At 40.6% G+C, this 14,559-nt stretch overlaps 1 protein-coding gene across 12 annotated transcripts in view; it reads right to left on the bottom strand.

The window, feature by feature from the left end:
• Positions 1-14,559, bottom strand: part of chl1b (cell adhesion molecule L1-like b) — an 885,223-nt gene that overhangs the window by 141,271 nt on the left and 729,393 nt on the right. For all 12 annotated transcript variants that reach the window (XM_072582623.1, XM_072582619.1, XM_072582621.1 and 9 more), the window contains one exon: positions 10,274-10,396. In XM_072582623.1, coding sequence (XP_072438724.1) covers positions 10,274-10,396 — 123 coding nt within the window. The remainder of the gene's footprint in view (positions 1-10,273; positions 10,397-14,559) is intronic.

Consider the following 14,559-nt stretch of genomic DNA (forward strand, 5'->3'; position numbering starts at 1 on the left):
GGACATTGGTTCAGCTACTGTTGGAATATTGTGTGCAATTCTGGTCTTGTTCCTGTTAGAAAGATATTGTGAAACTGGAAAGGGTTCAGGAAAGATTTACAAGGATGTTGCCAGGCTTGGAGGATTTGAACAAAAGGGAGAGGTTGAATAGTCTGGGGCTACTTTCCCTGGAGCGTCGGAGGCCGAGGGTTGACCTTATAGAAGATTATAAAATCGTGAGGGGCATGGATAGGATAAATCAACAAAGGTTGAGTGTGAGAGGGGAAAGATATAAAAGAGACCTAAGGGGCAACCTTTTCACGCAGAGGGTGGTGCGTTTATGGAATAAGCTGCCAGAGGAAGTGGTGGAGTCTAGTGCAATTGCAATATTTAAAAGGCATCTGGGTATATGAATAGGAAGGGTTTGGAGGGATATGGGCTGGGTCCTGGCAGATAGGACAAGATTGGGTTGGGACAACTGGCCGGCATGAAGAAGTTGCACCGAAGGGTCTATTTCTGTGCTGTATATCTCTATGTCGCGAAGAGCTTCTTTATACATATAAAATGAAAGTGAACATAGCCCTCTCAAAGATGAGGCTGGGGAAACAGAATAGAATAGAATAGAATCCCTACAGTGTGGAAACAGGCCCACATTGACCTTCTGCAGAGCATCCCACCCAGAATCATTCCCCACCCTAACTCTGTAACCCTGCTAACACATCGAACCTACATAAATGGATGTGAAGAGGCAGAGAGCTGACTAAATGCTTTGCATCAGTCTTCATGGGAGAAAGCAATGGTTTTGGAATGCAATCAATAAGTCACCAAGGGGCAAAAATTGAAAAGGAAATAAACACACTATCAATCAAGAAAATGTACTGGGAGAACTAAAGACCAATACAATCCTTGGACCTGATGGGATGCATCCTCGGATATTCAAAGAAGGAGCTACAGAGATAATGGATGCACCCGTAATTGTTCAAGAATCTTTAGCATCTGGAAAAGTGCAGGAGGTTTGGAAAACTGTCAATATGACACCTTTATTCAAGTAGGGAAGGAGGCAAAAAACCCAGTAACTGCTTCCCAGATCAACATCTCCTAGCTTAATGTCTGTTTGCAGAAAAATGTTAGCGTAAGTTGTAAAGGATGTAACAGCAGAGCATTTAGAAATACTTAATGTGATCAAGCACATTCACCATGGCTTCATGAAGGGAAAATCATGTCTGAAGTTATTAGAGTTCTTTGAGGAGGTAACAAGCAGGGCAGATAAAGACAGATAAATATTTGGATTTCCAGAAGGTGTTGATTATGATATCACTACCTAATAAGGTAAAAGCCCATGATGTTAGAGGTATTATGTTAGCATAGAGAGAGGATTAGCTAATGAATAGAAGACAGACAGTTGGAATCAAGGTACCATTTTCAGGAAGGCAATACGTAGCAATATGTAATGTGACACGGTTCGGTGTTGGAGTCACAATTATTTACAGTATATATCAATGACTTGGATGAAGGAATTCAATGTAATACAGCCCAGTTTGAGAAGGACAAGAGTTGTCTGCAGAGGGATACAGACAAGTTACAAAAGTTTTGGCAGGTGAAATATGTGGGAAAATGTGAGGTTATACGTTTTGGCAGGAAGAATGGAGAAGTTGAAGTTCTTCAAATAGAAAAAGACTGCAGAAAGATGGAAGTGACAGCATTTGACCAAGTGCAGCATCAAGGACCTCTTGCAAAACTGGAGTCAATGGGATTAAGGGGCAAACTCTCAACTCGTTTGAGTCATACCTGGCACACAGGAAGATGGTTATACTTGTTGGAGGTCATCATCTCAGCTCCAGGAAACCTCTGCTGGGATTCCTCAAGTTAGTGTCCTCGGCCCAACTATCTTCATCAATGACCTTCACTACATCTTAGGGTCAGAAGGAGAACATTGCACAATGTTTAGCATTATTCATGATTCCTCAGATACTGAAGCAGTCTGTGCTCAAATGCAGCAAAACCTGGACAACATCCAGGCTTTAGCTGACAAGTTGCAGTCATGCCATACAAGTGCTAGGAAATGACCATCTCCAATAACAGATAATTCAACCACTGTCCCTTGACACTCAATGCTGTTACCATCACATAATTTGTCACTATCAACATCCTGGGGGTTACCATTGAACAGAAACTCAACTGGACTCACTATATAAATACTGTGGCTACAAGAACAGGTCAGAGGCTCAGAATTCTGTGGCAAATAAGCCATCTCCTGACTCCCCAAAGCCTATCCACAAACTGCAAGGTACAGTCAGGAGTGTGATAGAATATTGTCCACTTGTCTGGATGGGTGTAGCTCCATCAACACTCAAGAAGCTTGACACTATCGGTTAAACCAGCCAACTTGATTGGCACCACATCCACAAGCATCCACTCTCTCCACTATCAACACTAAGTAGCAGCAGTGTAAATTTTCCACAAGAAATTCATGAAAGATCTTCGACCGCAGCTTCCAAATCAATGACCATTTTCACCTCGAATGTCAAGGGCAGCAGATTCATGGGAACATCACCTGAAAGCTCCCCTTCAAGCCACTCACTATCCTGACTTGGAAATATATCACCGTTACTTCAGTGTTACTGGGTCAAATTCCTGGAACTTTGTCTCTCATGGCATTATGGGTCTACTTACTGCACATGGTCTGCAGCAGTTGAAGAAGGCAGTTCATCTCCATTAAATGGCAGAGCAGACTCGATAGCTGAATAACTTACCTCTGCTCCTAGACATATGGTCTGATGGCCTCTCAATGGGATTGGAATATGGAATATATATCCAATAATGTAAATTAATTTTGATCAACTTGACATAAGTTGAAATCACTTCAGTCTCTTTCAAAGAATGTGTCTTTTTAAAAATTCGATTCAAGTTTCAGGCTCATGAATTCAAAATCAATATTTAGCATAAGCATCAGTGCTTCATGACAGTGATCATGACTATTTTATTTTTTACTGGCATTGATTGAGGGGCAAATATTGAGCAAGAAGAGGTGCAAACGTCTTCAAAATATGCTGGATCCACCTGAGAGAGAAGACCTTTAAAAGATCTCCTCCATTCGATCTGAAATTACCTTTCACATCATATTGTGCGTTAGGAAACGGTCAGTCACATTCGTGTCCATTGCAATTACTGCAACCCTTGTAGCCAAAACTCTAAACTCAATTCACTGGAAGAAGGCTGGCTATAGAAACATGAAACAAATCAGGTGCTCCTGTAGCACTGGGAGAAGTCAATCAAAGATTTCTTTCCCTCTGTATATACACAGAAGACCAGAGTCATGCATGTACAGAACACAATTTTCTAAACAGTTACTGGCAGATTTCAAAGTGACCACTTTTACACTTAAAGAATAGGAAACCTGCTCAGTAAAAAAAAGACTGTCCTGATGAAATCTGAATAACCACCAAACCTTCTGATACTGATTTTTTCTTGATGCACTTCCAGGAAAGTGTCCACATTAACTGAAACACAAACTCTATCAAAAAGTGAAGAATGCACTGAACCTTTTTAAGCGTACCTAGAGGCCAATATATGGTGCATCAAAGAAATATCCATGCTATTCTGAATCAAAGGAGCTAATTATACTTGGCTTATGTAAAGGATACTCCTGTATTCAGTTAATACAGCAGCATTTTTAGGGGTAAGAGAGGGTCTTGTATCAAAGAGATCACAAAAAGTAATACAAGATTCTGAATGCAAAGATATATGCAACTAAGTGCCATGAGGGTATGCTTGATACAAATGTAAACTGAAAAGCACTTTGCAGACATTCAGCTACTTTGGAAATGTGATAGCAATATAACCATTAATACATTACAGTTCTGAGTCTAAGTAGCTTTAATGTTCTACTATTGGAAATGACCCTTTACAAACAATTGATATTACTTTTCCATCGTGAGTAGCCTTGGATTATAGAAAGGACAATGACATGCCAGTATCATTGTTTTACAAATATTCAAACAAACACAAAAAGGAAAACAGCAATGCAGTCACAAAGCATATGTGATCATGCAACATGATATTTATATTTAGACAAGACTCCTGTTAATTTGAATAATTTCACTTTTCATTTTGCCTCTGGTGGAATACCAATAAGGTACATCACATGAAAACAAATTTAATAGTCTGAAAGCTTACAAGTGAAAATATCTGCTCCACAGAAAACGCTGTTTCAATGCCTCTGTGAACAAACTAAATGAAACTTCTCACAGTGCTGAGCGATGACTCCATACACAGATAATGAGAGTTATTAAAGATAGTCTATGCTGTCATTAGAACAGATGAGTGAACATTAGTCAAAGTAAACACTGATCAAACAATTTGAGGCAAACAAAAAGCATGGCTGTCAAGTATAATTAAAATATCTCATTGATCTAAAATTCAGCCTGCAAGCTTGATCATTTTCTATTTTGTAAAAACCAGCAAAATTGAAAAATGGAGACACTGTAATTTACATACATTTGGAAACATTACTCAGACTTCCTTGCAATTGTTATAAACAAAGGACTTACAGAAACCGTCAGTCACAAATCTTGTAAACTTAAATCCTAATTGTACCTAGAAACTGCACGACTGTTAAAAGGTGACTTAAAATATCATCATTGGATATAAACCGTACATACGTCCTTTCTTTGACCTAACTTAACTTCCTACATTTATTTTCTCATGTATTCAGCTGTTTATGATCTCCACTGAAAGTGATGTAATGATCTACTGGCAACGATTGGTTACAAATAGATCATAAAGCCTGAATGGATTTTCTAAACTGCACAAAATAAAACTGGTAAATACATACTGCTTCTTGTTCGTATGCTGTTACAAATTGGCCCAAGTTTTTGTCTTCTTAAAATCATTATTTGCATGTAATGTTTTGTATTAAAGTGACAGTTGGAGAATTAAACTACTTGCTTGCAATTTTGTTTTAGCCCTGCAGCCATTCTGCTTTAACAAACATCCTTGGATGATCAAAAATCAAATCCACTCACTGCATGCATTAAGAATTTTGCAAATGGTTGGATACAGTACAATGTTCCCAAATAATTATTACCATTATATCAAGACGACAAATAATTGATTATACCATGACAGTTATTTAAGCTTTGAAAATTATAAGATTAACTTGACAACAACTTAACGTGGTTTGTAAGAAAATGTGCTCAGTTTCAACTTACTGCAAGATTACTAAATGCTACGGTGGCATTATAGCATCACTAAATCTGGAGTAGCTGAATTAAGTTAAATTTTACCTTAAAACCTGTAAAACAGGTCCACAATTACTAATTGGAAAACAGGTTTCCCCTCTGGTAGAATTATCGCCCAAAGAGAGAGTCAGAATTGCACAAGACCAAATACAAATATCAAATTTAATCATTAGAATATATGATCATTTTATTTGCATGTACAGAAACAAACATTTATTCATAGAATAACTGAGCAGGAGTAGGCCATTTGGCCCTTTAAACCTGTTCTACATTCAGTATGGTCATGGCTCATCAACAAACTCAATAACCTCTCCATGTCCCGAATCATCCATTTAGCCTCAAGAATTATATCTGACTATTTCTTTAAAATACTCCATGTTTTGGCCCGATCTGCATTCTGTGGCAAGGAAGTCCACAGGTACCCTATTCTTTGGTTGAAGAATTTTGTCCTCATCTTCCCCTATATCATTAGAACTCTGACTGTGTTCGTAACAGCTTGCATTGCAATAGCATTTTTTAAGTTTTATAATGTTCTGAGACACTTTAACTGCAGTGTTCCTGAACCACACAATGACATTTAAGACAGAATGACTAAAAATTTTTTTAAAAGAATTAAGTTCTAAGGAGTGCTTTCAAGGAAATAGAGGTAGAAAGATTGAAATGTTCAAAACAGAATCTCAGAATTTAGATCCTCGGCAGTTGAAAATCTGACATTTCAATGGAGTAGCAATTAATTTTGTGTAAGACAATACAATTGGAGGAGTGCAGGATTTCGGAGTTGTAGGTCTGGGCTAAGTTACAAAAATAGTGAATGGTGAGGCCCTGAACGATTTGAAACAAAGTTGTCAACTTTAAACATGAAGGATTGTGAGACTTTGAACCAAATTGGCTGGCAAACATGAGGATGGGGGCACAGAATGGTAATGGGGAAGAGGTGAATAGCACTAAGCACCAGTCAGGGTCACTGTTTCACTTTTCAAGTTATGTGCACATCTGCCTGCAGAGGAAATGTGATAGTATGATATGCAGGCCACTCATAACCTTGGCTCCTCCATGTCTTGGACATGCATAGGAGTGCAGTAGCCTGAAAAGCATGTTACTGGCACCACAGATGGAAGCAAAAAAGGCAACAGAGCAGAAAAAAACTGCAAGGGATCCAAACTGGCAGCAGAATTTCACATGAAGTTCTTGTTATTACCATTAATCACCATATTTGTTTGCTCTCCTCTCTTTCAGAGTAATCGCAAAGCTTTGAGACCTAGGTTTCGGTTCTGCCCCCTGTAACTGGATCCACAGCTTCCTGGCCCGCAACCAGTGAAGATAGACAACATGACCTCCTCCACAACAATCCTCAACACTGGCAGCTGCAAGGATGTGCTCCCTGTACACCCACAACTGTCATAGCCAAATTCCAAACAAACACCATTGCAAGTTTGCTAGTGACTCCACCGTGGTAGGATGGGTATCAAATAATGATAAGTGAGAATACATGAAGGAGATAGAGGGTTTGGTGATGTGGTGCAATGATAACAATCTCTCTCTCAATGTCGGAAAACAAAAGTACTGATCATTGACTGCAGGAAGAAAGAGAAGGACACATCTCTATCTACATCAACGGAGCTGAAGTGGAGAGCATCAAGTTCGTAAGAGTGATGATAACTGACAATCTGTCCTGGACCTCCCAAGTAGCTGGGACAGTCAAGGAGACACAACAACACCTCTTCTCCCTCAGGTGGTTCAGGAAATTTGGCACGGCCAAAGAACTCTCACCACCTTCTACAGATGCACCATAGAATGCTTTCCATCTGGATGCATAACGGCCTGCTACGGCAACTGCTCTGCCCAGGACTGTAAGAAACTACAGAAAATTGTGCACACAGCACAGAGCATCACGGAAGCCAACCTCCCATCCATGGACTCCATTTACACATCTTGTTGCTGCGGAAAGGCTGTCAACATCATCAAAGACTCCATATATCCCGGTAATGCTCTCTTCCAAACTCTTCTGTCGGGCAGAAGGTATAGAAGTTTCAACAACACGCACCAACAGGTTCAAGAACAGCATCTTTCCTGCAATTATTAGACTGCTTAATCTTTTTAACTTCAAATAATGGTGATCCTGCTTTGTGCAGCCATAACCTTTTTTGCTTCCCTCTGTCGAAGCATGCTACGACCTCTATATCCTTTTTTGTTATGATCTGCCTGCACTGCTTGCAAAACAAAGTTTTTCACTGTACTGAGGTACGTGACTACAATAAATCAATCACAGTCCATCCAGTACTTTGGAATGTTCAGTCTATGGGCTCACATTACTTTTAGTGGTTAACTATTGGTCCAGAACTGATCTCAGAATTACTTTATCATTCTATTCCTCCATCTGTACATTGCTTTATTCTTGTGCCTTCTTAGAGTGCCTTAAGAAGTCTTTATTTAATTCACTGCATCAACTTGCTAATTTTAAATAGAATTTTCTCTTGGCATATCTCATCACTCCTGAGGAAGGGTCACTCAATCCAAAAAGCTAACTCTGATTTCACTAAACCTGCTGAGCTTTTCCAGCAATTTCTATTTTTGTTTTTGATTTACAGCATCCACAGTTCTTACGGTTCTCATTATTCCCTGTCTTGCTTACCTGATCTAGCTCCTTGGCGGATATCAAAGAGAAATAATTAGTTAATGGTCCAGAACTTATAATCTCCAGATCATCAAAGACCAGGCATTCCTCCAAAGTTAAGTGCTGAGACCATGCTAAAGTCTCACAATTGTGGCTTCGATGGGAACTGCCCGAGAAGGTTAAACCTCTGATTGGCAATTCCCCTATTTTCAGCATTCTCTTAAAAAAAAATTTCAAATCTGAGTTGCAGTTGGAAATGTTGGACAGATTTGATGTACAATCCTGGATAGTTGCTCAGGAAATGAAGCACAAAAAAAATCCTATTTAAACTCCTGTATAATTCTGAAACCACCCCGGTCACTCACACTCGCATTCCCACGACACACTGACTCTCCATTTGACACTCTGACTCATGCCCCACCTCTTTGCCCACCTCATCCCCCAATTTAACTACCACATCTGATCCAATGTTGTGAATCTAGCTGGCAGCTCCCATAACCTGACCACGTTCTGACCCGACCTAACAATTCCTTCCTACCTGACCTGACTACCCTCCAACTCATCTTCCTACTTGTCCACCTACCATTCTCACCCTCTTGCCATCCTACCCTATTTATCTGACTCCATATCATCCCATCCACTGATTTCCCCCACCTACCCATCCTATGATCTTTTCCACCATTCATCCACTCACCCATTCACTAACACTTCAATTTTTACCCATTTAGTAACATTCAGACTGGACATTTTAACATACTTTAAGCAGCTTGTGCTGTAAGCAGGTGTGCATGGCTGGTCTCCCCTCTTCCCTTCCCCAAACATTACTTCTGTCCAATGGAGGGTTTTTTGGGATTGTACGCTCCTTAGTTTTGAGCTGATCTCAGCTTCATTAGGAAAGGGTGGAGCAACATCAAGGGCTCAAGAAATGTAGGCATGAAATGACAATTTGGTGGTGAATTCAATTCAATGGTAGATCCAGGCCAATGTTTCTGCCACCTGTTTTGGAGCTTTTGGCTTATCCTGTCTATTCTGTAATGCTTCCTTAATGAGGGATGAGACAAGAACAAAGCATTGTACGGATGGAGGAAAAGAATGGTGACGTAATTCTGAGATCAATCCTGGACCAACAGCTATCCACTGAAAATAATGTGAGCCTGTAGACTGAGCATTCTGAAGTACTAGGTAGACTTTGATTGATTTATTGGAGTCACAAGTACAGTGAAAAACTTTGTTTTGCAGCAGCACAGGCAGATCATAACAAACAAGGACATACAAAGCCTTGGGTGCTTCAACAAAGCAAAGCAAACAAGGTTACAACTGCACAGGAGATGCACAAAGCAAGATTAACATTATTTGAAGTTAGTTTCTCAGAGCTGTACCAAAGACACTGACCCCAATAGCTGTCCACCTGCAATGTCTTTATAGTGTTTCTCCAAATGGTCTTCTTATCTCCTCTAGGTAGAGAACCTCTGTACCGCATCCATTCTCTGTTTGGTTACCTCTAAATACTGCATCAGCCAACCTTGGAGTGTGATTTCTGTTATGTCGTGCTTTTCTTGTCGCTTTCCACGGAAAATTTCCAGAGGCTGTTCTGGCCGAAATGCAGTTCTCATTTTCGAGATGCATGTTAGGTCTACCAGTTTCATACAAATATCACCCTCTGCTCAGGCGTAGAGTCATCCTGCAACTTGTTTCACATTGACTGCGCATTACAATCGTGCAAACAAGGAAGCAGTACGAATTGTGAATGTGAACCATTCTGTGTTTTATCGTGCTTCAAATGAATCCAGTATTGCTTTCAATGATACTCATGATGTGGAGGGGCCAGTGTTGGGACTGGGGTGGATAAGGTCATGAGTCAGACAATGCCAGGTTCTAGTCCAACAGGTTTATTTGAAATCACAAGCTTTCAGAGCTTCACCTGACAAAGGGACAATGCTCCGAAAGCTTGCGATTTCAAATAAACCTATTGGACTATAACCTGACATGGTGTAGTGTCCAGGTGATAGTGAGGACTGCAGTCCAGATGCAGGGTTATGCCCGAAACATTGACTCTCTTGCCGCTTAGATGCTACCTGACCTGCTGTGCCTTTTCCAGAGCCACACTTTATTGACGTTGTCTGACTTCTGACGATGGAGCTTATGGTTTATCGACATTTCATTGTTATTCGAGGGTCCTGGTTGTGTGCAAATGGGCTGCTGGATTTCTGGTATTAAAATACTGAATATATTTAAAAAGTATTCCATGAGCCATAATGCATTTTGGGATTTTCTGACTTTATGAAAACATAAATTTGATTTATTTCTTTTATCGTCTGATGTTTAATTCTAACCAACATATTTACAGTAAAACCAGTTTAGAATAATACAATATAAAAGTAAAAGAAAGCACATGAATTTGATTGGCAAGCAAGTTCATTAAACTGCTATTTCTACTTACTCAACTGGTACTTAAGCAAATAACCAGTTAGAATGCCGTTAGGTTTTGCTGGAGGTCCCCATATCAGAGTCACAGAGTTTTTCGCGAAGTTTGCAATTTGCAGAAAGGCAGGCTGCTCAGGGACTGTCAGAAAAAAAAACAAATATGTTTCTTTAAGGACAGGTTCAGTTGTATATACTTTACAAAAAGAAAGAAGCCAACTCCTTGACCTTAATCCCAGTAAAATTTTCATGACTAACCAATATGGATTGCACCAGAAAATTTTATTGTTCCAGAATCTAAGTTCAGCTTGATTAGTTCGTTTGTCCTAATGAATAATATTCTGAGTAATATCTTTCCTTCAAACAGAAAATTATTTGTTGCATTAAAACAGAGCCATAAATCATTTAATTATGACAAAACTTAACAGCCCTAAATGACTGTGACAAGATCACATTTTGTTATTTGACACAAATCCAGCAATTCCATTGCACACAACAAAAAAGCTTATAGCAAGATGAGAATTATTTTGATTCTTTTTGTGAGGTTAATGGTAGTGTGTCATAACTTGTCTAGCAATTTGTAGAGAATGGAAACTCATTTGGTGCTAAGTTGCTCACTTATCATGATGTGCATCAGTAATTCACCATTACAATTGCAGCATTTGCCAGGCCAATTTTTTTTTTAATGAATCAATGTCTTCCACACAAGTTGTTCTGATAAATATTATTTGATTAATTATGACAGCGATAAAATGGAAACTTGATATTGGGATTTGAGGCAATCATTGAACAGTGAGAGATAACCTGGAAAGCACAACTAAATTGGAGACAACTGAATTATTTTCTTGTTGCTTTGAAGTGTTTGGAAGAGCGTACACATACACAAAACTTTCATCATGAAGCTGTGAAGGATTACTAAAAATATACGCTCTCAAATTAAACAACATTTGCCACAGGTCTATTGCAGAGGTGGTGGTGTTACCCACTCACCACACCCACACACACAAACCACCTCCTCTCTCCACTTCCATACCGTCAAGAGTATGCCAGGCAATAGGGGTATAGTTAATGCCTTATGTTTAATACATTAGCCAAATATATTTTGGAATCAGCTGTATCAACATTTATTTAATACTTACATAGAACGTGAGCATCACACGTAAAGACATAAAGAAGTGAAATATTATATTGAAAATATTTGCACTTGAGGCTCACGCAAGCTTACACATTTGGTTCAGGAAACTCAGTAGTGCGTAATGGTGGTACACGACTGGAATTCCACCATAGTGCAACTTTAAAGGCATCTGCAGCTATCTCCTTCTCTTCTACTATGTTTGAATAGGCATCATGAAAAACAATTAAAATTACATTGAGGAGTTTAAACAATGCAGGTGTTTACACGTGGAGCATACCATTATATCATGGAGGGCAAATACTGATAGCATTATGGATCAATTTCATGATAGCTTCTCAGAAGCAGCAGCATCATCTCATGTAGGAGCCAAGTAGGAAGCTGGAAGAATATAGTGAGCGAGGCAACAGCAGGAGATGGAGAAGTTAATGCTTTGGGTGTAACCCTTCTTCAGGGCTGGGGGTGAGAGTAAGGTGGGCTGCAGATAAAGGGGCTGGGGTTTGGGTAGGACGAGGGTCAGAGTGGTGAGGTAGTGATAGGTCAACATGGGTAGAGGGCATGGCCTGGTTGATCGATGGGAGAAATGAATCCGGTTGATGGCTGGAAGGAAGGATCAGTAAGTGGAATGGAAGGAAGGGAGTCCGGGGAAGGGAAGGGAGGTTATTTGAAATTGGAGAGCTCAATGTTCAGTCCTCCAGCCTGCAGGCTACCCAGGCAGAAGATGAGTTGTTGTTTTTCCAACGTGCGATCTGATGCACTGTGGCAATGGAGGAGGCCGAGGATGGTCATGTTGGAAAGGGAATGGGAAGGGGAATTAAAATGGGCGGTGACTGGGAGGTCAGGTCAGCCCCTGTGTGTCCAGCTGTGATGTTCGGTGAAATGTTCCCTGAGAGAAGACCACATTGGGAGCATTGGATACAGTAAACTAGGTTGGAGGAGAGGCAGATGAGCCTCTGTGTCACCTGGAAGGACTGTTTGGGGCCCTGGATGGAGGTGAGGGAGGAGGTGTGCCAGCAGGTTTGGCATCTTTTACCATCACAGGGGAAGGTACCTGTGGGTTTAGGGGTTGGTGGGGAGGGTGGCACGAACCCTTGCGACAAAGGGAGCGGACCTTACGGAAGGCAGAGAGGGGCGGGGAGGGGAAGATGTTCTTGATGGTGGGGTCTAGTGTGACAGAAGTGTTTCAGGATGAAACATTGAATGTGGAGACTGTTGAGTTGGAAGGTAAGGACAAGGGGTCCCTGTCTTTATTGCGTTTGGTGAGAGGGGAGGGGGGGGGGGGAGGTTTAGCGCAGTGGAGCGTGGAATGGAGGAGGTGCAGTGGAGGGCTGTCTGGATCACAGAGGGGAAGGGCATGTTGTTAAAAATAGGTGAATCACCTCATATTGCTGGTTGCAAAGACGCTGAAATTTACAGAGTGGAATCTTTTTAAGATTTATGCAGACAGTGTAAAATGCAACAGGAGCATATTCAGAAGTGAATTTTGAGATGTCCAGACATTTGTGATTCCAGTCTAGATGGAGGTCATGTATCAGATCCTGCGGATTCCTCATTGTAGCACCCTTCAAAGGAATTGCATTTTGTGTTCCTCTGGGTCATTCTTCTATGCCTGGAACCCTGCAAAAGGATCCATTTAAGTCAGAGAATCTGAAGGGGTCTGATGAAATTAAGGAAATAGAAGTTGCACTATTGAGTACATATACTGACTCCTGTGGAGCAATTCCATTGATCCCATACTTAGCTCAGGTTTGCCATAAACACGGCCACCTGAACAGTTACACCAGATGGACTGGACACACTGTTCTTTCCCCTTGAGGTAAAACACCTCCATTCTGCTCTGGATCCATTGGTCCCTTTCCTTCACTTCAGAGTTGCAGACTCTTGCCATGCTCAAGAACTGATAACCTCCTTTCCATGTTCTGGACCCAAAACCCCTCCATCCCTGGCCAAGAACCTCCACCCTCCTCCAGCACTTCAGACCCCCTTGCTCCTTCATGTTGTCTGGAACCACCCCGGATCCAACCTTCACCTTTTCTTGATGTGCCTCCCACTTCTCCAAACATGCCTCACACCTTCACTTTTTCCGGTCCCCGTCCCACCTTCACCAGTCCCGCCTCTCGCCTTCACCTTCTCCAGACCACCTTCATCATCACTCCATCACATACAGACCGTCACTCCTCAGAACAACCAGCTCATCATGACTTTGTAACAATTTATAATTCCCTAGATCTTTGGGAATCCAAATAGTTTGTAAAATTAGATATTTTTCTCATGGTTTTTGTCAATTATTATCAACAGAAGGAGAGGTAAATTTGGCTGCTTGAACGTCAGTTAAGAAATGATTAGCCTGCTACATTGATCTGTCCAATGAGCTTTCATATAGCACACAATATAAAAGACAAATTATATAAATTGGCACGGCTATCAAGTTAGAGTGGAGGATAGGCAACACGCGGAAGCTATGAGTACTGAAACACTCTTGTTTTGAAGAGCTTTCTTAGGTTTCTGCTGATACCTGAGCTAAAACCGTTAGATATCAAAATGGAGACTGTGGAACCTGCTCTTTATCTGGCATAGGAATAGAATCTTTTACTTTTGTCCAAACCTATCATTTTTCCTTATATGAAACTCTGGTCACTCCTATAATGTGCCAATTGGCATCAGTTATGAGATATCTTCAAGCAAATACAAATATAATTTAAGGCTTTCAGAACTCCTTTTCTGACACTAATGTTGCCTACGGCAAAGATGTCTCTCACAGCAAGGAATATGCAATAGTCAAATTAAATGATATTGAAGAATTTGCTTACATGGATTATGTTGTCGCAGCAGTACAATGCATTTAGTCCTGCTTCTCATAATACAGTTATACCTGCAATGTCCATCCCATTATTTCTAACTTCTGCACCAGGAAGCACATGATATTCAGACAACATAATTAAATATTGTTCATTTCTAGCTCAGCTGCACGAGATTGAAGGATTACAATGCCATAATTTTATTTTAAGATTAGATTAGATTACTTACAGTGTGGAAACAGGCCCTTCAGCCCAACAAGTCCACACTGAAGAGCAACCCACCCAGACCCATTCCCCTACACTCACCCCTTCACCTAACACTATGGGCAATTTAGCATGGCCAGTTCACCTCACCTGCACGTTTTTGGACTGTGG

The sequence above is a fragment of the Chiloscyllium punctatum genome, chromosome 12 (assembly GCF_047496795.1).
Source record: "Chiloscyllium punctatum isolate Juve2018m chromosome 12, sChiPun1.3, whole genome shotgun sequence".
Taxonomy (NCBI): domain Eukaryota; kingdom Metazoa; phylum Chordata; class Chondrichthyes; order Orectolobiformes; family Hemiscylliidae; genus Chiloscyllium; species Chiloscyllium punctatum.